Source organism: Jatropha curcas, chromosome 2, assembly GCF_041381405.1.
Source record: "Jatropha curcas cultivar XTBG-Jc1 chromosome 2, XTBG_Jcur_1.0, whole genome shotgun sequence".
Lineage (NCBI taxonomy): Eukaryota > Viridiplantae > Streptophyta > Magnoliopsida > Malpighiales > Euphorbiaceae > Jatropha > Jatropha curcas.
The window spans coordinates 23,984,869-24,008,766 of NC_143152.1; the positions used below are offsets into that span (position 1 = coordinate 23,984,869).

At 31.5% G+C, this 23,898-nt stretch overlaps 1 protein-coding gene across 1 annotated transcript; it reads left to right on the forward strand.

Annotated features, from left to right (window-relative positions):
- The first annotated feature begins 8,174 nt into the window (after positions 1-8,174).
- Positions 8,175-12,371, forward strand: LOC105636361 (subtilisin-like protease SBT5.3). The gene is made up of 9 exons (XM_037636952.2): positions 8,175-8,303; positions 8,391-8,488; positions 8,577-8,741; positions 8,867-9,492; positions 9,589-9,686; positions 9,786-10,040; positions 10,158-10,269; positions 10,381-10,594; positions 11,748-12,371. Exons 1-9 carry the CDS (start codon positions 8,296-8,298, stop codon positions 12,314-12,316), a joined length of 2,145 nt encoding a protein of 714 aa, XP_037492880.1. The 5' UTR covers positions 8,175-8,295; the 3' UTR covers positions 12,317-12,371.
- The last annotated feature ends 11,527 nt before the right edge of the window (positions 12,372-23,898 follow it).

Genomic DNA, 23,898 nt, shown 5'->3' on the forward strand with positions numbered 1-23,898 from the left:
CAAAAATAAAATATAAAATGAAAAAACAAAACCAAGTAAATGACTTAAACAAAGCAATGAAATACCACAATGTTCTTCTTTCAATCGGCAATAAACTGAAGAAATTAAAGTAAAGAATTAAGTTAAACTTTTAACAACGGAAAGAAATTTAAAATTAAAAAAAAAAAGAATAGTGAACAAAAAGAGAATATTGAATTTTCTATTTATATATGATGATATATAAATATTCGAATTCTCAGTCAGCAAAAAAAATAAATAAATAAAAAGCTAAAACCACTAATTTCACATCAATCTAATTCTTTAATTTTTAAATCAAAATACAAAAAATCACATAGGTAGCCTTTTTCATGATAAATTTGACATAGGCATACAAACAATAAATTGAATTTAAAGATCTCAAATATTATCCACTTGAAAATATTCAACTTATCATAAGAAGAAAAGCTAAATTTTTATCTTTATAATTTACTAAAAAACTACAAATCATAATCAAACAAATGAAAATAGAAAAAAAAAAAAAGAAGACTACTCATCATCTTTAATGAATTATTTCGGAGACAAAAAATAATTTAAAGAAATAGGAAAATTTATTGGTGGAAAGATAATATTTATTTTGAAATCAGAATTGTGTTTTATGAATTATGATGGTGGTGAATTAGGTTAGTTATTTTGAAGGATATAATAAGTTAATTGAAGGTATTGATTTTAAGAGGTTGACCTAAAATAATATATAAGGATGTGTAAAGATCAGAGTGAAGATTCATTTTAATTTATAAGCTATGAGTTGAATATAAGTTGCTATTTATGGCGGTTGGATATTTAAAATGATTGATTGCCCGACGGATGGGCTATGTGTGCAGTAATTGATAAGTATATTAGATTGTTAATATTGAAGTGAGTGAAAAGTCCTATTTTAAGGGAATTACTGCCACAATTTCGATAGAAGCTAGTTTTACTATGATAGTTAGATATTTAAGTAAATATATATTCAATTTATTCTTTAATTTCTTATTTAAGAAAATTCATTTGTTTGATGTTATATTCCTTTATGTTTATGTTTTATCTAGATTGACTGAGTTCGTCTACCACTCTTGCCAATCAAAATCCAAATTAAAGCTTTTTTTTTCTACCACTGTGAGTAATAATAAATGGTGCATATCATTATCTGCATACATGCATCATTCACCCTATACTATCTAAATATAATCAATACTCAGCTCTTATCTTTATATATTAATATAATATTGTTGAAATATAATTATTATTATCGTTATCTACCTTATAAGTATAATATTATAACTATACAAATGTTATATAATCCTATGCCCATGATTACACGAATGTGCTGCATATTAATTATCGATATGATTTATTATATTGAATGAACTATTTGGTTTATTTGTGATGTGATAATGATGTGTGAAGTGGATCATTATAGGATTGTGAGGACGGTTTGGGACCATTGGCCATGTGTAGGAAATCGGTGCCCCCGTGTGCATCTGATAAAATATGATAGGGATAATATGGTGAAACCACAGGGTGGCCTCCTGTTGGTAATGAAAAGAAAAGAGGGAATGAAAAAAATAATGAGAGGACTGGTCAAATGAGGATTAAACCGGTTGGACATATATAGGGATCGGCTCCCTGGTGCACACATAAGAGAGGACATGCCATGTGTGAGGACAATTTGTCAGGGTGTAACGCCACTCATCAATCTCCATTTGATGTGATTACTTAAAGGTGATATCACTAAAGGTGCTGATGTCGTGACATATGCTTGATCAGTTGTGTGTTCATTATACAAATTTGGAAAGCATTTTGTGTGACTGTTTGGGTTATGAATTATTTGACAGTGATTTTTGCAAGTGTACGAAATCGCAACAAGTAATATAGAATGAGAAGAGTATCATTTCCACAGGGATTGTATACTAAGTACCAAAATTTTGTTATCCTACTGTTATTTAAATGGCGATTTAGGAAAATTATTTTAAAAACTAAATTCGACAAATAAAGATAATAAAAAGAAATCAAGCAAGCAATTTTTAATTAAAAGAAATCAAGGATTAAAAATTACTAGGGATTTTGACTTCACTTAATTCTATTTAATTTATCTTATTAGTTCGTTAATCAATTTTAATTGTTCAAGTAGGGGAAACAATCCTAAAATCACTAACAATCTCTCCCGATATATTGTTAGCTATTTTAACCCGGTTTAATTACCTATCTTCCAATAGTGCAATCGAACATGAATTAAATTATTAAGTTTTATGGTTTGTTTATGAATTCATAACTTAAGGTTATTAACTTATGAAAACCCCATGAGTCAAATCATATAGCTTCCGCATCAAGTTATTATTTTCATGTAATTTATTACCTTTTTCATATCAAAAACCTTTCTCCCGATAGTGATTAATGAAATAAATCAATCCAAGGAGAAACTCTACCTGGAAGCATTAAGCTCAATAATAAAATATACTTTGAACAAAGAAAAATAAATCTAATATTATAAATTGGAAAATAAATTATGCCACATCAAATCTCTAGTATGAGAGTTTAATTTGACATAGTATTTAAATAAAACTCAATTAAACTTGATAATAATTCCATACTCAATGTGAATAATGAAGAGTAGAAACAAGATTAAGAGTTTAGAGATAAAAACTAGTCAAATAACGTGGACAGCTTCCTTGAATCTTGACACAAGACTTGATCACTTGAAGTCTTAAAGAGAGAAAAATAATAGAACAAAAGATTATAGAACCAGAGATGGAATATACAATGAATGGATTCGACAGGGGAGAAACTCTCTCTTTATATAGACTTTCTGGATTATCTTCGTGTTCTTTTAGGAAAGTGAATCTCTATTAAGCAAGAAATCTTTCGGAGATAAGAAACTGTTTAGACTTTGTATTTCTTACCACTTAAGACTCTCCCAGCATCTTATAGGATTTAAACTTGATTGGTACGTCAGAAAAGCATCTCATGCGGGCTCGTGCAAGTGGCATAGGCTAGAGTTGTTGTTTGCGGCCCAATATGAAGTTAGGCATTCAACAAGGGTGTGCTATATGGCACGGCTTGGGCGTGCTAGCCTCTGCTTAGGAACACTCTTTTCTGTATTTTGGCTGGTTTTCTATAAAAATTCAACAAAATACCCCAAGATAAAGTGAAATGTGATTCAAGGAAGCTTTAAATAAAAACATAAATAGAACTAAATGAAAACTAATTAATTAAAAATACTAAAAATCCTAATAAAAATTATATTAAAAATACTATAAAAAGAACACCTATCATTATTTATTATTATTATTCACTGAGTTTGTGAAACTCACCCCTTTAAATTTTTTCTAGGAGGTAGACATTTTGATAATTCTAGATAAGTTCTGCATCCTTCTTCACAGAGGCTCAATAGTAATTTTTAGCTTTTGATAATGTTAATATATACAGTATTTTATGTATGAACAATCTGTGTCCACTGATTGGGCTCCACAGTTAGGATGTTTTGCTTTACATCTTATTATGTTTAATAGTGTGTTGGTCAGTAAACCTATGGATTATATTTTATCTGCCTCTTTAAAAGTTATAAATAGACCTGTTTGCCCATATTATGAATGATGTAAATTATACAATATATATATATATATATACGGGCCTAAGCTATGAACTATATGAGGTATTGAAACTGGGCCAAAGATATAATTTGATAGATTAAATACATAACGTCAAAATATGGATTTATTGTTCCTAAAGTCAGTTTTTAAAAGAAACGGGTTTTCACAAATTAGGCTTACTATAGACCTCGGGAGCCTTAAGCTTACCTATGCCGTAGTGCCGATCCGGCCCATGGTTTTGGGTCTTGACATCATCTTATCTTATTGTTTATATACTATATAAAACTATTCTCGAACGTTGATAGATTACTTATTATGACAAGAAAAATAAAATTTGTACCTAATAATTTACTCAAAAATTAAAAATTATTACCAAACAAACCAAAAATAATGTGTATTTTTGAAACACATGGTTTTTTAACATTTTTCAAATTATTAAATTTTTAAACATACTATATTTGATTTGAAGTTTAGACTATGTAAAAATAAAAATTTTTATATTTGTAAATTATGAAAATTTAAATATTTAGACATTGTATTTGTTTTTCTATCACATATTTGATTTCTACTAAAAAAAAACAAATAGCATATTTGTTTTGAATTTAAAAACTAATAAAATCTTTAATTCACAAAAAAAGATAAATCATAATACTCAAATATTAGGAGTCTCACTTTCTTAAGAAAGTGTCACATCAGCATATATAAAAAAAATGTTTCTCATATATATAATGATAATGATATAATGATTTGAAAAGAATTGATTATTGCTTGAAAGATTATTAATATCTGTTACTGCAAGATAATCTCTGAATATAAGATTTTAATTGTCCTACTTATATGTTGCGAGAATGTCATAATATACTCCTTGCGAATATCTAAATTTTTCTTATGAAATTATTAATTAAAAGTCAATAAAATAACCAACATACATATATATATATATATATATATATATATATATATATATATATATATATATATATATTGAATTTAAACAATATACATAATTATTTATATAATATATTTTTATTAATTAGTGATAGAAGTAAAATATGAATACTCAAGAATTGTTATGAGATATAATGTGTCCTCTGTTGGGATGTGATACAAATATTTATAGTATTTTTCCTATTGTAACTGAAGATGTAAATCTCGAACAAGAATTCTGGTAATAAATGTTGAGTGAGAATCTTGGACATTAACTATATGATTAAATCACTCTTAATTAATATCTCTTTGATCGACCATTACCTCTATTTAAACAGATTTGAGTAACGCTCGGACCATTCTATTAATTGCTTGGCACATTCTATCTGTTGCTCGACACATTTGACTGGTTGGACTATTCTGTTACTCATCCATTTTGTTGATTGCTCATATCAATCTATTGCTCATCCCATTATATTGATTGGCCAGCCCATTTTATCAATTGCTCCTAACAAAAGTCCCTCCAAAATATACGGAATCATTTATATTCGGTTGAAATCTTTAACTTGCTTTCAGCCCATTTTTTGTTCTCCCATTTTCTCGGTCTCCCATTTTTTTGTTCTCCTCAATTGACACTTCTTAATTTATTATAGTCGAACACTTGCAACTCTTCCTCGTGTGCCATAATTGGTCTTTTTTTTTTTTTTGAACGTTTATACACCTTTTCAGTTTCAGTTGATTCAAACATCACCTTCAATTGTTGTGACTTTTAGAGCTTGCATGAATAGAAGTGGTTAATTCTATCAATAACTTGTAGCCTGATTTCTAGGCATGATCAAATCAAGATAGACAAGACTTAGGTCCAAATTAGGTTGGGCAAGAGAATGACCTCAACAACCATTTTTTATGTTCCCCCAAGTTTAAGGGGGTCATATATATATATATATATATTTCATCTAATGAAATTTCATATTTCTTTTTCTCAAGACCTTTGATTTTGAGTTCTCTAACTCATTTCTATCTCGAGCTTTCTTAGACTCACAATGTGTTGTTATGCACATTGTTTGTAGAGCAATTTGTTATTTTGCTCTGTATTTCTTTGATTTTTCTTAAGTGGATAATGGAGAATAGGAGAATCATATAATAAATTTATTTCTTCAGAAGATAGTGTAATTTGGATGAGAAAATTAATATACCTTGGATGAAAAATTGTAATTAGTGACTTCTTTATTCATTTTTCCTCAGCATTTCTTGCTCAAGAATTTGGTCTATGCTTGCTGGATTTTTCAAGCTTCATTTAGTTGAGCATAGTTGTTTGCTTGGGATATTAATTCTGCAAAAGAATGTGGAGGATCAAGATTAATGGATCAAACAGTTTTAACATACTTACAATTTTTTGACATGGCGCTAATGGTCACTTCTGCATTTAGGTCCTCAATTTGCATAGCCAATTTCTAAAATTTATTAAGGCACTCCTTGAGTGATTCTCCTTCATCCCTTTTTAAATCAATCAAGTTTGATGAGATCTTTTTGCTGGGGATACATATGACAAACCGAGCTTTGAAGGTAGAAGCTAGTTGAGCAAATGATGCAATTGATCATGTGTTGAGCATTTGGTACCACTCTTGTGTTGGTTCCTTCAAAGTTGCTGGGAATACTCGGCAAAGCAAAGCATCTGTAGTTGTCTAGATGTGCATTATTGTCTTGAAGTTATCTATGTAAGTTATGGGATCTGTTGTGCCGTCGTATATTTAAAAATGTTGGGCATTTTGAACTTTTAAGAAAAAAATACTTTAAGCATTTCTTGCGATAATGGGAATCATTCCTGAGCCCATAATCACTGCTATCTCCTGCCACTTTATATTCTTTAAGGATTTCTATGATTTTAGCTCGGAAGTTTTCTTTCTTAGCCCCTTTGAATTTTGTTCGGGAGTTTTCTTTGCTCGTCCCTCTGATTTTGTTCGAGAGTTTTCTTTGCTCACCCCTTTTGGAACATTTGTAGTGTTCCTGTTGTATGTTGTTTTTGTTCTCTAAGAGATTTCAGTTTTCCTCAGGGAGGTTTGCTTGTTCCTCCTCTTCCCCTTGAACCACTTGTTTCCCATTTCTAAGGGAATAATTGTGTTGCTTGGAAGATTGAGAACACATAAATCATTTTAGGACTAATGCAAAGTTATTATACACTTATGCTAACTTTTTTTGCGATCTGCGGGTTTATCATGGGTAGAGAATTAAGAGCCTTTTTTTTTTTTTGGAGTAATTGCTAGGAGAAAATTGCTAAAAACTGAATACGAAAACTAAGGTGTGTTCCATGCTCGCCGGACCAATTTGATAGAAGTAAAATATGAATACTCAAGAATTGTTATGAGATGTAATGTGTCGTCTACTGGGATGTAATACAAATATTTATAGTCTTCTTCCTATTGTAACTGAAGATGTAAATGCCTAGCAAGAATTCTAGTAATAAATATTGAGCGAGAATCTTGGGCATTAATTATATGATTAAATTACTCTTAATATCTCTTTGACTGACCATTACCTCTATTTAAACGGATTAGAGTAAGGCTCGGTCTATCTATTAATTGCTCGGACCATTCTGTTGCTTGGCACTTTCTATCTGTTGCTCGGCATCTTTGACTATGCGGTCTATTCTTTTGCTCATCGCATTCTATTGATTGCTCATACCAATCTATTGCTCATCCTATTCTGCTGATTGTTCAGCCATTTTATCAATTGCTCCTAACAATTAGTATACATTATTTATACATATACCAAATCATTAAGATTAATTAAATTAATTTTTATATAGTTTCCATTTATTGCATCAAGGAACACCATAATACACAAAAATTGAATTTAATCTTTCTAGAAAATATAATATAAGATGCATAGATAGTCACATAAAAACAATTCATCCCAAGAAAAGTATCCAATCTCAAAGTACTTATTTATATATATATATATATATAGTAAAAGGCTCTACAATAATTGAAAGGTTCAATGTGACCGATCAGATCTTTGTATTCACATATATATATATATATATATATACCTTTCAATGTGACCGATCAGATCTTTGTATTCACATATATATATATATATGAATACAAAGATCTGATCGGTCACATTGAACCTTTCAATTATTGTAGAGCCTTTTACCAGTCTACGGTTTGAATTTTTCCCTTTTACTGGTTAAGTAATGCGATCACGTCATGATTTATTAAATTGGTGTATATTAAATCAAAATTAAATCTATTTATAATCATATCTTGGTGTCACAAGCTATCATACATTGACGTCTGAATATCGTTTTAAAGTTATTGCCTCTAGATCTGTTCTGTGCATATCACTTTGACTTTTCCATGAATAATTACTGTGTTAAACCGAATCATATATATATATATATATATATATATATGTATGTTACATTCATTTGTAGGTTGTCGTTTTTGTGGAGAAACAAAAAATAATGAAGATTTTTCATTCTTTTACTTCTCTTTTGTTTCTCTTCTCCCTTTTCTCTTCTTTGCAGACTCCCACAAAAGCAGTCAAGAAGGCAAGAATTACTTCATTCGATGATCCTAAGTTCTTTTTCTTAGGTTCATTTGCTTATAATGTACCTTTTTACTGCTAAATTTTTGTGTATTCTGGTGTCCAGTCTTACGTTGTGTACTTAGGGAGGCATACTCATGAATCTGAACCTTCTTCTACATTGGATGCTAATAAAATCACCGATTCCTACTATGAATTACTGGGTTCTTGCATGAAAAGGTGATTGTGTGATTGCCAATATACTGTTATCAATTTCATTTTCTATTGTATCATCACTTAATGCATTGCTACTGATGAAATATGTAGTAAGGAGAAGGCAAGAACAGCAATATTTTATTCCTACACGAGTTATATCAATGGCTTTGCTGCTACACTGGAAGATGAAGAAGTTGATGAAATCTCAAGTATGAAAAAAGAATGACATATCAATACATATATTGTACTGTTGTCTATTCAAATTTCTTATAGTAATTGTGAATCTTGTTACTTCAGAACGCCCAGAAGTCCTATCAGTTTTTCCTAATGAAGCGAATGAATTACATACGACAAGGTCATGGGAGTTTCTTGGACTGGAGAGAAATGGACAAATTCCAGCTGATTCCCTCTGGCTAAAAGCAAGATTTGGTGAAGATATAATTATTGCAAACCTTGACACAGGTAAATACACTTGTATTGCAGTACATTACTTTAGTTTAGTGATGCTAGAACTTATAGCTGTATTAATTAATCAGCTGAAAAGTTTGTGTTCTCTCTCTCTTTTTTAATGCTTATATTGCATACAGGTGTCTGGCCAGAATCAGAAAGCTTCAATGATGAAGGGATGGGACCTATTCCATCAAAGTGGAAAGGACATTGCAAAACAAACGATGGAGTTAAATGCAACAAAAAGCTTATTGGTGCAAGATATTTCAACAAGGGCTTTGAAGCTGCGATAGGCAGTCCTCTTAATTCATCCTTCAACACCGCACGAGATCTTGATGGCCATGGCACACATACTTTATCTACAGCTGGTGGGCGGTTCGTTTCAGGTGCAAACATTTTCGGATCAGCCAATGGGACAATAAAAGGAGGATTGCCTAATGCTCGAGTTGCTTCATACAAAGTTTGTTGGCCATCTTGCTTTGATGCTGATATATTGGCTGCTTTCGACGCAGCAATACAGGATGGAGTTGATATATTAACTGTTTCGCTTGGAAGTCGACCTCGCAATTATTTTGGTCATGGAATTTCAATTGGGTCTTTTCACGCTGTTAGAAATGGGATTCTTGTAGTTTGTTCTGCTGGAAATTCTGGACCACAACCTGCAAGTGCTTCAAATGTTGCTCCTTGGATTCTAACTGTTGCTGCTAGCTCCATTGACCGTAATTTTCCATCTAATGTCATTCTTGGAAATAACAGGCTATTCAAGGTTTGGTTCAGAATGTCATTGAAAACAGGAATCCCATTGCCAAACCAGTATTAGATATGAACTTAAATAACAGAATTTCTTTTTATCTTTAAGCAGGGCCTCAGTTTCAATACTAATAGCTTACCAGCTCGAAATTATCACCCCCTGGTCTACTCTGTTGATGCTAAAAATGCCAATGTCTCTACTAGTGATGCGTAAGCTGATAACTCTTGTATTTTGCAAGATGGATCAGGATTTGAAGTCCCGAATCCTGTATTGATTAGGCTAATTCTTATCTGTTTTATACTTGACAGACAATTTTGCTCTCCTGGATCGCTTGATCCAACGAAGATAAAAGGGAAAATTGTGTACTGTCTTCGCAATCTGGACCCGGAAGTGGAGCCAGATGTGGAAAAAGGCTGGGTGGTTGCTCAGGCTGGTGGTGTTGGAATGATCCTTGCCAGTCAATTTGATTTTCAAACGATTATTCCAAGGCCACACTTTCTTCCTACTTCAATTGTGTCTGCAACTGATGGCCTTTCCATTTTAGCTTATATATATAATTCAGGGTAAGCTCTTTCAGTTAATTAGTCCAATCAATAGGTCCCATTTGGAAAAGAAAAAGAAAAGTCAACTAGAGGAATTGAACTCTATTACCCTTACCCACTAATTCTTGTCTTGTGCAGGTTCCCAGTAGCATATATAAGTGGTGAAACAGAAGTTGGAGAAGTGGCTGCTCCTATTATGGCTTCATTTTCGTCTCCCGGCCCTAATGCAATAACTCCAGAGATTCTTAAGGTAGAATTACATTTACACCCGCTGTATGTGACCATCCATATGCCAAACCAATAAATATTAAATAATAAATAGCAATATCTGATTTTTGGATCAAAAAAAAAAAAAATTCAGCCTGATATTACTGCACCTGGAGTTCATATAATAGCTGCCTATTCAAAAGCATCAGGACCTTCTTCTTTGGAAGTGGACCAACGTCATGTTCCATTTAATATTATATCTGGAACTTCAATGGCTTGCCCTCATGTTGCTGGAATTGCTGGTCTGCTTAAAACTTTGCATCCTGATTGGAGTCCTGCTGCTATTAAGTCTGCTATCATGACCACAGGTAAATACTTCCCCTTATAATTGTTTCACGTGAATAGGATATCATTTGAAACAACTACAACTAGTTTATGAATTAATCTTTACTCAATTAATGTGTTTATATTTTAAACAAAAATTTAATTTATTCAATTCATACTTATTTGACTTGATTTAAATCAAACCGACCGAATGTTTACCCCTAAATATAATTAGATCAAACTGGAATATAATTGAATACTACATGGCTATGCTAAATTATAAGTTTGAACACTAAAATTGATTAGTCAATTGATTTCTTTTAGTACGAAGTTAGAAATGCCCTTATGCATATGACCAAAATTTGATTCCAAATTAGAAACAAATCATGGTTAGGTTAAAATTGAAATAAGACCGATATTCAATTTCATATTAAAATCAAAACCGTGTGCCTACAATTTTGTTTTAATTCTTTATTTTTTTTAACAGAAAACGTCAATAATTTGAATTTAAAACTAATAATTCTAGTTTGAAACTATAAAAAAAAAAAAAAAAGAAAGAAATTGTGAAATCAAAGATATTAAAGAACTCTCAATTTATTTCTTATTTTTCTATAATTTTTAAATAGATCTTAAGACTTTTATTAAACTATTTCAATATTTTTCAAGTTTATTGATACTCATTTATTATTATTATTATTAATTCATTGATGAAACACTAAAAAAATTGAAAAATTGGAAAATAAGGATTTGAAAAAAAATATATAATTGATTTTAGTTTTCAATCTGAACCATTATTTTAAAGACCGCGTTAATTAAAAACCACCTAAAAACAATTTGATTTCCAATTAACTATTTTTTTTTAATTGAAATCAGCACTTTCAAAATCAAATAGATGTCGCTTTTTATTAAATAATAATTTCAGCATGCAAAGGATGACTAGTGCTTTTTCTTTTCTCAATCTATTGAGAAAGGTTAAAGCTTCTAATACTAGAATTCTAGAATTAGACTATAAAAGAAATATTTCTCATTGTCTTTTTATCTTTGAGTTGATCAAGTCAGTCCTCCTTAGGAAAACAATTCAGCACATATAAAAAAAAATTTTTTAAAAATTCTAAATTGAGTAAGACTTAACTTTAGCTATATCCAAATCAGTCAATTATACTAACTACAATTTTTGCTTGATATTTTGACTTTTAGCAAGAACTAGAAGCAACATCAAACAGCCAATTTTGACCAATCTGTTTGACAAAGCAAACCCATTCAACTACGGTTCAGGACATATCTGGCCCAACCGGGCAACAGACCCAGGTTTGGTCTATGACCTAACCCCAAAAGACTACCTGAATTTTCTATGCTCTATCGGCTATAATGCCACCCAAATCTCTGCTTTTGCTGGCGCACCCTACAGTTGTCCATCAAAAAACACTACTACTAATTTCTTGCTGGACTTTAACTATCCATCCATCACTGTCCCTAATCTCTCCAAGAAAGTAATATTGACTAGAACCCTAAAGAATGTCGGAACTCCAGGGGTATATAGGGTTCGGATCGATGCGCCGGAGGGAATATCAGTTAAGGTTGAACCAAAGAAATTGGGATTTAGCAAAATGAATGAAGAGAAAAGGTTTAAATTAACATTAGAGGCTAAGAAAAATGGAAGCCAAGATTATGTATTTGGAGGGCTTGTGTGGTCAGATGGGATCCACAATGTAAGGAGTCCTATAGTGGTTAGGAAGGAAGAAAAAGGCAAGGATAGTTTAAATTAATTTGTTTTATACATTGCTTTGAGATGAAGAAATTATATGTTCATTTTAATTTTAATTTTTTCTAACAAGAGAATATTAACTATATATATATATATATATATATAGCACATGGCAAGAGTGTGTATTTGTTGATTGCATCTTCATTATTTTATTCTCCATTAATGCAAAAACAGAGAAAATTAAATTGCTTGTTTTTTACAAGCTGACAACTAGATCTGGTTACGTGGAGATTTGATTGCAAATTATATGTTCAAAGTTATTATACTCTCTGCATATTCTAATAACAAATCCATATATTTTCCGACAATAAATTCAAATTTAAATTTTTCTCCTTTTTGATACTCAAAAGAAAATTATCATCCTCTCCTTAATTATATACCTCTGCAAAACTCTGTGATGTCTAAGTTCACGTTGAATTACTATTAAAAAAAAAAAAGATTAAATCATGTAAGATTTAATTTCAAGTTGGAATACTATATAAATTTATTACTTAATCCTTATAATTTAATATTGAAATTCACAAATTAAATTAGAACCTGCTATTTGTTAAAAAAAAAAAAAAATCAATCAAATAGTAGTTGTGTAAATATTTGAGAGTTTTTTTTTTTTTTTTTTTCCGTAAGGATGTTAAAATTTGAGTTAAAATGCGATGACAATTTTCTCTTTAACAAAACTTCAAACGTTTTTTCTTATATATCTCCACCAAACTAAACGACGAAGTCTTTCTTTACCTAATAAACATTACCAACCCTTATTCATAAATAAAAACTTATTAAAAATAACAACACATTTTACATTTTCAAAATTAAATTATTAATTACATAAAATGTTGGAGTAAATTTTGGTTTCTTTCCCCAAAAAGTAAAATTGTATTTTCTTAACAAAAAAAGTAAATTTTGTTTTTGAAAATTAAGAAATAAAAATACAAAAAAAATACAAATTGTATTTATAAAGAAGCAAATGGATATAATATCTAGTGTGGAATTTCCTATTACAAAGAAAATTATCCTCTAATTCTTCTCCTTATTGTTGTGTATGCGATTCAAGGGTCGAAACGACATGATCTTGAATGCGATTCAACAGTCGAAAAGACTTAATGTTAAATTTATATAGAACCAATATCGAAAAATTCAAGACTCGAAGAGACTTGATTTTGAATTGAAATTGAAAGAATTTCAATTTTTTGGACTTGGGGAAGACTTTTTGTAGTCTTGGGTTCGATAGAGCTTTAAGGTTTTTTTTCTATCTTTCTCTATGTGTGTTTGTGCCTTATGTGAAGAGAGACATCCTATTTATAGAAATTTGAGGTAATCTCATTGCCAAGTATGTAATTTGATCGGTCCACTTGGCCAACTCTTATTGGCTGCTGGAATGTCGCTTATCTTATGTAGACGACTGACTTATCCACTAAGTATTTAATTTAATTGGTCCACTTGGCCAATTTTTATTAGAGTTTACTACATTTTTTATCTATACAGTAAATAATATTTATCCAATAATTTTATTTTAATAACCATTTAAATATTTTGATTGGTTATTAAAATAAATTATTTAATTTAACTAACTAACAATTTAATTGGCTAATTAAACAATAATTAATAATTAAATTAACTTAAATAATATTTAGGTGTCTATAGTTACATGATAAGTGTTATTTTTATAATATTTTTTATATAGTTTTTGTTAGGATTTTTAGTAGTTTTAATCACTTTAGTTAGTTTTTATTCGGTTTTAGTTATATTTTTATTCAAAGCTTCCTTGAAACATAATTCACTCGATCTTGAAGAAATTTGTAAGATTTTGATGCAGAAAAGAGCAAATTAAGCAAAACTCTCAAAAGCTGCCACACCCTGGCCGTGCAACTTAGCACGCCCGTGCAGGATTCAAAGAAAAAATCAGCTTGGAGACTCAAAGTCTAGCACGCCCTGGTTGTGCTATATGGCACGCTCGTGCCATAGAATGATATGATCCAAAGGCGTGTTCATCTAAGCACAGCCCATGCTGCATCCATCCTGGTAACTCAGAGCCTAGCACGCCCCAGCCATGCGGACCAGCATGCCCATGCCACAAATTCATCTCAAAGTGTGCTTATCTGAGCATGGCCCGTGTTGCGATCACCTTAGAACTCAGGCTCCAGCACGCCCAGCCCATGCTAAATTAAACCCCTTTTTAGTAATGCAGCTATGTGAAGATACTAACCTTATGTTGAATTGGGAAAAATGTCATTTTATGGTTAGTGAAGGTATTGTTTTAGGGCATAAATCTCGAAAAAAAGGGATCGAAGTGGACAAAGCCAAGATAGAGGTAATTGAAAAGCTACCACCTTCAAATTCAGTGAAAGGAGTAAGGAGTTTTCTTGGTCATGCAGGGTTCTACAAGAGATTTATTAAGGATTTCTCCAAAATCACAAAACCTCTTTGTAATTTATTAGCTAAGGATGTTTCTTTTGATTTTAGCCAAAAGTGTTTGAATGCTTTTAACAGATTGAAGAAAGAATTGATTTCAGCTCCTATCATTGCTAGACCAAATTGGAGCCTACATTTTGAACTCATGTGCGATGCTAGTGATCATGATATAGGACCTGTTCTTGGGCAAAGAAAAGAAAAGAAGTTGCATATCATTTATTATGCTAGTCGTACATTGAAATGATGCACAATTGAATTATGCCACCACTGAAAAGGAACTTCTTGCGATTGTTTTTGCTTTTGATAAATTTAGAACATATTTAACTGGAGCTAAAATAATAGTCTGCACTGATCACTGAGTTATTAAATATTTGTTAGAAAAGAAAGATGCAAAGCCTAGACTAATTCATTGGGTTCTTCTCTTGCAAGAATTTGATTTGGAGATTCGTGATAAAAAGGGAACCGAGAACCTCACAGCTGACAGTTATCAAGGCTTGATTTGGCCGAAGAAGGGCATGCAGAGTTGCAAATTAATAAAGACTTCCCCCATAAACATCTTCTTCTTCTAGCAAATATACAAGCTCCATGGTATGTCGATATAGTTAACTACCTTGCTTGCAAGATTACTCCTCCCAATCTTTCTTATCAACAAAAGAAAAATTCTTTAATGATCTTAAATATTACGATTGGGAGGAGCCGTTCTTGATCAAGTATTGTAGTGATCAACTCTTCAGACGGTGTATGCCGGAAGAAGAGATGGAAAGTGTTCTTCGTTTCTGTCATTCAATGGAATGTGGAGGATATTTTGGAGCAAGCAAGATGGCAGCACGTATTTTAGAAAGCGGTTTTTGTTGGCCTAATTTATTTAAAGATGCTTTTAACTTTGTTCGTATTGGTGATCATTGTCAAAGGTTAGGAAATATTTTCAAGAGACATGAGATGCCATTAAATAATATTCTTGAAGTGGAGATCTTGAATTTTTGCTAAGAATATAATTAGCATAAGAAACACTCGATTCATTCTCATGATAATAATTTTTTATACTTTTTGAAGCTGTGAATAATTATCCTCAACCATATTAAGTTAGCTTTTTTAGTTTATTTTAGCTTTTGTTTTTCTTTTGTTTTTACTTTTGTTGCTTGAGGACAAGCAATGATTTAAGTTTGGGAAATTTTGATAAGTGTTATTTTTATAATAGTTCAATTACTTTAGTTAGTTTTTATTCGGTTTTAGTTATATTTTTGTTCAAAACTTCCTTGAAATATAATTCAATTGTACGATTTTAATGCAGAAAAGAGCAAATTAAGCAAAACTCTCAAAAGCTGGCACGCTTGGTCGTGCAACTCAGCACGCCCGTGCAGGATTCAAAGAAAAAAATCAGCTTGGAGACTCAGAGTCTACCATGCCCTGGCCGTGCTATATGGTACGGCCATACCACAGAATGATATGATCCAAAGGCGTGCTCATCTAAGCGCGGCCCGTGTTGCATCCATCTTGGTAACTCAGAGCCTAGCACGGCCCAACCGTGCGGACCAGCACGCCCGTGCCATAAATGCTTATCTGAGCATGGCCCGTGTTGCGATCATCTTAGAACTCAGGCTCCAGCACACCCAGCCCATGCTCAATGACACGCTCGTGCTGAAAATCAAGTTCTGCTTGAGCCGAAAGCGTCAGCCCAGTCTCCTCTACTTGCCTGGGCCCTCATGAGATACTTTCCTAATGTGCCAATCAGTTTAAATCCTATTGAGACGCATGGGAGAGTCCTAATTGAGAAGAAATTAAAAGCCTACATAGTTTTCTATTTCCAAGAGATTTCCTACTCAATAAAGACTCTATTTCGTAAACGAAATCAGAGTTTTTTTTCCCAGGATGTCTATAAAAAGAGAGAATGTATCTCTGGTTGGAGGATCTATCTTTTATTCTATTATTTTTCTCTCTCGAAGACTTTAAGTGATCAAGATTTGTGTCAAGATTCAAGGAAGCCGTTCATGTTATTTGTTGACTAGTTTTTATCTCTAATCTCTTAATCTTGTTTTTACTTTTCATTATTCACATGATTATGGAATTATTTTCAAGTTTAATTGAGTTTTATTTAATTACTATGTCGAACTAAATTCTCATACTAGAGATTTGATGTAGCTTTCTTTTTCAATTTATAATATTAGATTTGCTTTTTTTTGTTCGAAGTATAATTCATTATCGAACTTAATGCTTGCAGACAAAGTTTTTCCCCTGGATTGATTTATTTCATTAATCAATATCGGGAGAAGGGTTTTTGATATGAAAAATGTAATAAATTACATGAGAATAATAACTTGATGCGGAAGCTATATGGTTTCACTCATGGGGGATTTTCATAAGTTAATGATTTTGGGTTATGAATTCACAAAAACAAACCATAATACTTAATGATTTAATTCATGTTTGATTGTACTATTGGAAGATAGGTAATTAGATTGGGTTAAAATAGCTAACAATACATCGGGAGAACTTGTTAGTCATTTTAGGGTTGTTTCTCCTACTTAAATAATTAAAAATTGATTATCAAACTAATAAAACAAATTGGATAGAATTAAGTGAAGTCAAAATCCCTAGTAGTTTTTAATCATTGATTTCTTATTATCAAAAATTGTCTTGCTTAATTTCTTTTTATTCTATTTTATTTCTTTTAATTTAATTCCTTAAAATAATTCTCTTTATTATCGTTTAAATAATAATAGATTAACATAATTTCGATACTTGGTATACCATCCTCGTGGGATGATATTCCACTCATTCTTTATTACTTGTCGCGATTTCGTACACTTGCGAAAAATCACTGTCAGCACACTTTGAATGTAACAAATGTATTGTTACACTATGACTATAACAAAAGCAATAAATTTAACTTTTTAATATTGACCAACAGCTTTATCAGATAAATATGTTCTCTTCTTGTTAAATGTTACAGTTATAGTGTAACAATGTTAGACATAGATGTGGCCACATAGGCCGAGACGGAGGCTAACATAGACTTTTAAGAACTAATGCCAACATAAATAGATATTGTCAAATATACAATGTAATAATTTATAAAATTTAAAGTTAAAAGTCACTAGGAATTAGGCTTACAGATTCAAGAACAATATAAATTGACATTGTTACATTGTAAGTATAATAATTTACAAAAGTAAAGTTAAAGGGCACAGGGAACCTCAGAGAGAAATATATTTATAATATTGTAACACAATGAATATAACAATATGTGAAAACAACAATTTTAGAATGGTGTAGGGAATCTCACACTTTACAATTGTTACTGATAGCCAACAGGATTATTCAGTCAAAAAACTCCACCTTAAAAAAAGGGATCACGGATACTCATATCATATAGGAGATAATGTTTCCAGCTATCTCTCTCAATAACCAACTTTACCTTATCCATGTACATAAGACAAACATCTTCCACATGAAAGGGTTAATGACCAACACTACATTGAAAACCAAAATTACTATATCTCTATTGTATTATTTTGAGATCATTAATTACATTATCAGTAGAACCATATAATGTGTTGAATAATATGAACTAATCTAAGATGTTAAGTATAGATATATGTAGATATATCTTACTGAGGATAATGAAACATAAAAAAGAAAAAACATAGAATGTCAACTAGGAGGTATTGTTATAAAATATATAGAAATATAGGCAACTTGGGTTTCAAGCATTCATAGGAGAGAGTAATACATACACTTCCCCACAATCATATCCAACGTCTTTCTTCCTAATAATAATATCATCTCTTACACAATTTGATACATCATAGTGTAATAATACATTTTTTACATTCAAAGTTTAACAAAACACCATATCCGTAAATATTTTTTAGGACACTATTATCGTAACTAGTGTTAGAACCTGTACAATGCGTGGAGCAATATCAAAAAATGAAATAATATTTTATAGTATCATTCAAAAATAGTAAAATTATATAATAAAATGATAAATTGTATCTCATTGAGATATGATGAGAAGTTGCAATACTAATATATGTCTTCTTAAGTATCTTGCGAAGCCTTTAATAAGGTATGTAATAGCAAAAGTCATACATAGTATGACCTACATTAAAAAATACATACACACTGTTGATGTATTTTTCAATAGTAATAATAATTTCAAGAATTTAACTAATTAAATTGAAATAAGAAATTAAGTATTTTTTTATTTTATATTTATAATTTATTATAAATGATTATTTATTACTTGAAATATTAATGTATTACTTATTTAGTGTAGTGTGTCCTAAGTATGTGGATGTCATATCTTTTTAAAAATTATCATATCATGTATGTTCCCATATCTCATGTACCGTGTCCATATAACCTAATTCTTGGTATTTAAGACTACTCCATACACTAAACTAATCAACCATGGTTTCTTTTTATTACCAATAAAAAATGAAGTGTTTTTTTTAATTTATTTTTATGTCATTGAAATAAGAAATTAAGTATTTTTTAATTTTATGTTTATAATTTATTATAAGTGATTGTTTATTTATTTGGAATATTAATGTATTATTTATTTACTATAGTGTATCTTAAGCGTGTATATGTCCTACTTTTTAAAAATTATCGTATCTTGTATGTTCATGTATCTCATGTCCCGTATCTGTGCAACATAACTTCTGGTATATGAGACTACTCAATACACCAAGCTAATCAACCAAGATTTTTTTTTTTTATTACCAATAAAAATGAAGTGTTCTTTTTTAAATTTGTTTTTGTGTCATTGAAATAAAAAATTTAGTATTTTTTATTTTATATTTATGATTTATTATAAATGATTGTTTATTTATTTGAAATATTAATGTATTACTTATTTAGTGTACTGTGTCCTAAGCGAGTAGATTGTAACGTCCCATTTTTCTATTGAATCGGGTCGTTGCTTAGAGTCGAGTCGGGCTGATCCAAAACCCGGTTCGATCCATTAGATTCTAGAGTGGGCTAGAATGGGATGTAATTGAAATAAGGAAAAGAAGTGGACTTACTTGAAGGAAACAAAAAGATCAAAGTATAAGGATTAGGATTTGATTTCACTAAAGTATACCATTTTGACACTTGAGGTACCATTTGGTAATTTTCATATAAAAATCAATGACATTCTAGAGACTACCCGTGGATTCCATTTCATTTTCATTTCTTCATCCTTATCTTCATCTTCTTCCTCTATTTTTCTCTTAAACTTTCCTTTCTCCATCACGTTTAATGGTGGTGAAGATTTTCATGGGAGTTAAACATTAATTCAACTTCTATGCTATCCAAGTAAGTAAACCTTCTTGAATTTCATACTTGAATCATTTGGTGATATTTTTAGATGATTTATGAGAATTCTTGTGTATAGGAGAAGAAAGTTCAAAAGTAGCAAAAAAGAGAAGCTAAAACAGAGTCCCAGCTTTTTGAAAACAAGGTTTGATATCTTTTGTTATTTCCCATGTTCTTTGCATGAAAAATTGTGTGGAGTGTTGCTCATGAGATCATATGTTGCTTATTGTGGAGTGAGAGGATTGAAAATGATGTGAAAACAGGGGATGGAATGAGTTTATGAACCAGAGTTTGCTGGAAATTTTACCAGCAACTTCATCTTGATTTTGACCCCAGTAAATGATGGAACTAGGAATTGTCATAGAAGAGTTATTTGTTCCTCTATGTGTTATCTTTACGTGGGCTTTTGAATCACTCAATTTGAAGTTGTATATTGAGAGTTATGGCCAAAAGAACACAGACTGCACAATCTGGAAACACGTCGCGCGCCCGCGCGGTCTGGAAAGCAAGTCGCGCTCGCGACTTTCACATGCGCGGTCGCGACTTTGGCCAAAAAACTCTCTGACTCTCAAATGGCACATCTCGCGCTCGCGAACTCCACAAGCGCGCTCGCGACTTCATCTCGCGCTCGCGACTTGTGCTGCGCGGTCGCGACTTGAGCCAGAAACCTCTCTGACTCTCGATTTCACTTCTCGCGCTCGCGAGGTTTGAAGACGCGCTCGCGACTTCTCCCTGGGAAGCATCTCGCGCTCGCGACTTCTCCCTGCGCGCTCGCGACTTGTGTTTTTCATGCATTTTGGACTTCATTTTCTATACAATTACATTCCTTTGCTCAACATGCATGCATCCAATCATTGTAAAACAAAAATACAACATAAGAACATGGATTAAAACAACATGTAAGTATTTATATGATGTGAACTCAAATCAATATGATGAACTATGAAGTTGTAAAACCATTTATGTGCTATTGTGTTACATTGTTGATATGCTAATATGAAGCTCCATTGAGGTTAGGTAGAAACCATGTAGATAAGGCTATGTCGCGACATAGAATAGCAGATCTGCGCCCCATACAGTTTGGAACTCCGGCTACAGGCCGTTGAGTGGATATGATTAAACCGTGCGGTGCAAATCCGGTTAGGGGCACCAAAACGGACAATATTGGCATAGGCAAATCCGGTTCGGGGCCTATAGCATACAGTTTCATTCAGTTTCATACAGTTTATCTTATCACTTCGGTTTCACTATAACCTTATGGAGCCATACAGATATCTTGACATAACATTGCATGAATCATACAGTATACTATACAGCAAGAAAGATCATCAAGGTAAAATGAAAATATCATGATATGTGTGCTTACATTCCATATGTAAGTACATGTTTATTACTACATATGTATGTGCTTATATGTTTCTATGTTTCTTTATTCATTGTGATATTCACTGAGTTTAATCAAAGTTGCAGAATTCATACAACATAAAGAACATCAGGTAAGATCATGAAAGTATAATGCTTTTATGCAAATTTGGGTTTTCAGTTAGTTGTCATCACACTTTGTTAAGCATGTGAATTATGAGCACCACTGAGTTTTATACTCAGCGCGTCGATTTTCATCACGCGCAGGTTGAAGATCGTGGTTGCTACTTGAAGACTTGAGGAGTACTATCAAAGCAGAAGTGCTTAATTTGGTTATAGTAGATTGAGAGATGTAGAATTAAGAATTATGGCATGTATTAAGATTTATGGCATGTATAATTCTTTTATTGTTAGAGCTTATGTGATTGTAAAAATAAGTGAAACATGTAATTTTTTTGGTGTAAGTAGTTGGAGATAAGAATAATATTTATGAAATGATTGAAGATGAAATAGTTTACTATAGTTGGTATGATTAGGTCATGAAAACTTGATATAGATTCTGAATGAAATTAATTGCTAGATATTAAATGCTTTTGAGGATTTATACAATTATGTAAAGATATATATAAAGGGTTATTGTGTTATGATGATTCTTGGAGATGTTGGAAGTTTAGAGTGTAATTGGGAGTGTTTATATTCATATTTTGCATACAGTATGATATCAGCATGACAGGATATAAGTTCAACCAGATTGTAGCGTCTCGGCTCGGTTCATTCGGGTTAACGGGTGGACCGGGAAGGGGTGTTACAATTTTTGGTATCAGAGCCTAGGTTTAGGCGGTTCTCGGACTATATGTGTATCTATGTAGGAAGTTATCTATTTTGCAGTGAGAGTATGAGTAATTAAAGGTAAAGACATGCCATATTGGTTTGATTGGAAACAACCAGCCATTGGAAAATGGTGTCGTGGTAAATATATTGAGGTTACTATTGATGATTACTGGTTATATCCTTATAGACCATTATTCATGGAGGATATGCTTAGAGAATAGTGGATAGGGAAGTCGATGTAATGGTTATTGGAGATGAAATATTATTGAGGTATTAAGGATTTGTGTACTTTCGTGAGTTGATATGAGTTCTCACTGTTATAAGTATTATGAGATGTATTTTGAAACTGATTTTTTTATCCATGATTGTGATAGCATGAATGACTTGTAAAAATGTTTGTTCATGAAGAAGCACAGTTTATGTTGCTTCTGAACAAATGATTTTGCTATGAAAATTCTTCTTCTCAGAAAAAAAAAAATAAATATATATATATATATTTTCAAGTGTGGTTTTTTTTAAAGTTTTGATAAATGAAAGATTGTTTTATACATGACAATGAAGTCACTTGTATAAATTCATGAGCTATGAAAGTATAATGGTTTGTGACGTGAACATGGAAGTAACATATATGTATATATTTAAGTATGTCAGATGAAGTGTACACTTGTATGGTGGTGTATGCATAACGATATGTTACGTTATGCATGATTAAGATTATACAGGTTAAGTTGACGTTAAATGATGTGAGTGTGAAATGCTTGCATAAAATGCATGAATGTGTGTACATGTGCCTATGGAAGGAGTATGTTGAGGATGAGTTGCTAGTCTTATCTAATAAGAAAACAAACTGATTCGGATTTAAGGACATTAGAATCTATTTACGAAGAGTATTGATGTTTACATGATTATGGTTAATGGAATCTATTATGACTATTGAGATAAGCATTTTGCTGGATAGAATACACATATACATATATTCATTGGTGTAGTGACATAAATGATCTTACTGCTGAATGATTTGATGTGATTTGCTCGAAGAAGGGGTGATGAGTATTTTTCATAGGAACTACTGTCAGTATTTCAAGTCATTTAGGAGAAGTGATTTATATTTATGAGAACGACTTACGATTTGGTGGAATCAAGTATATTGTGGTGTTCATCAGCTAGTTTGCAAATGTATGACTATCAGGCGTCATATAACGTACTATGGTTATAAGAAAAGTATGGTGATTTCTAGGATGAAATCAATTATGTAACTCTTGATGAGCCTAGTAGTGAAACTATATGAATTGTAGCACCTTGAGGGTTAATATGGTATAAGTGTGAATTATATTGAACAAGATTTAAATTTTGAGGTTTAAAATATTTGTTGACTGCTAGATGTTATGTAAGTTATACATAAGGATTTGTGTTTATTGAGAGAGTCTATGATCCGAGGAAAAAGTTAAACGACTCCTAAACACCAAATGAAGATAATGATGTTATTGAAATATTGGACCATGATGATTAAGTGAAATGATGAATGACATTGGACATGGAGAGATAGTTGGCCAACCATTGAATTGATGTTATACCAAGAAATTAGGTAAGTAAGAATGGAGCTAGTCATGTGAGTGAATTAAGATTAAGAAAAGTATCAATTAAAGAGGTGAAGGAATATAAATTAGGATGATTTAAATG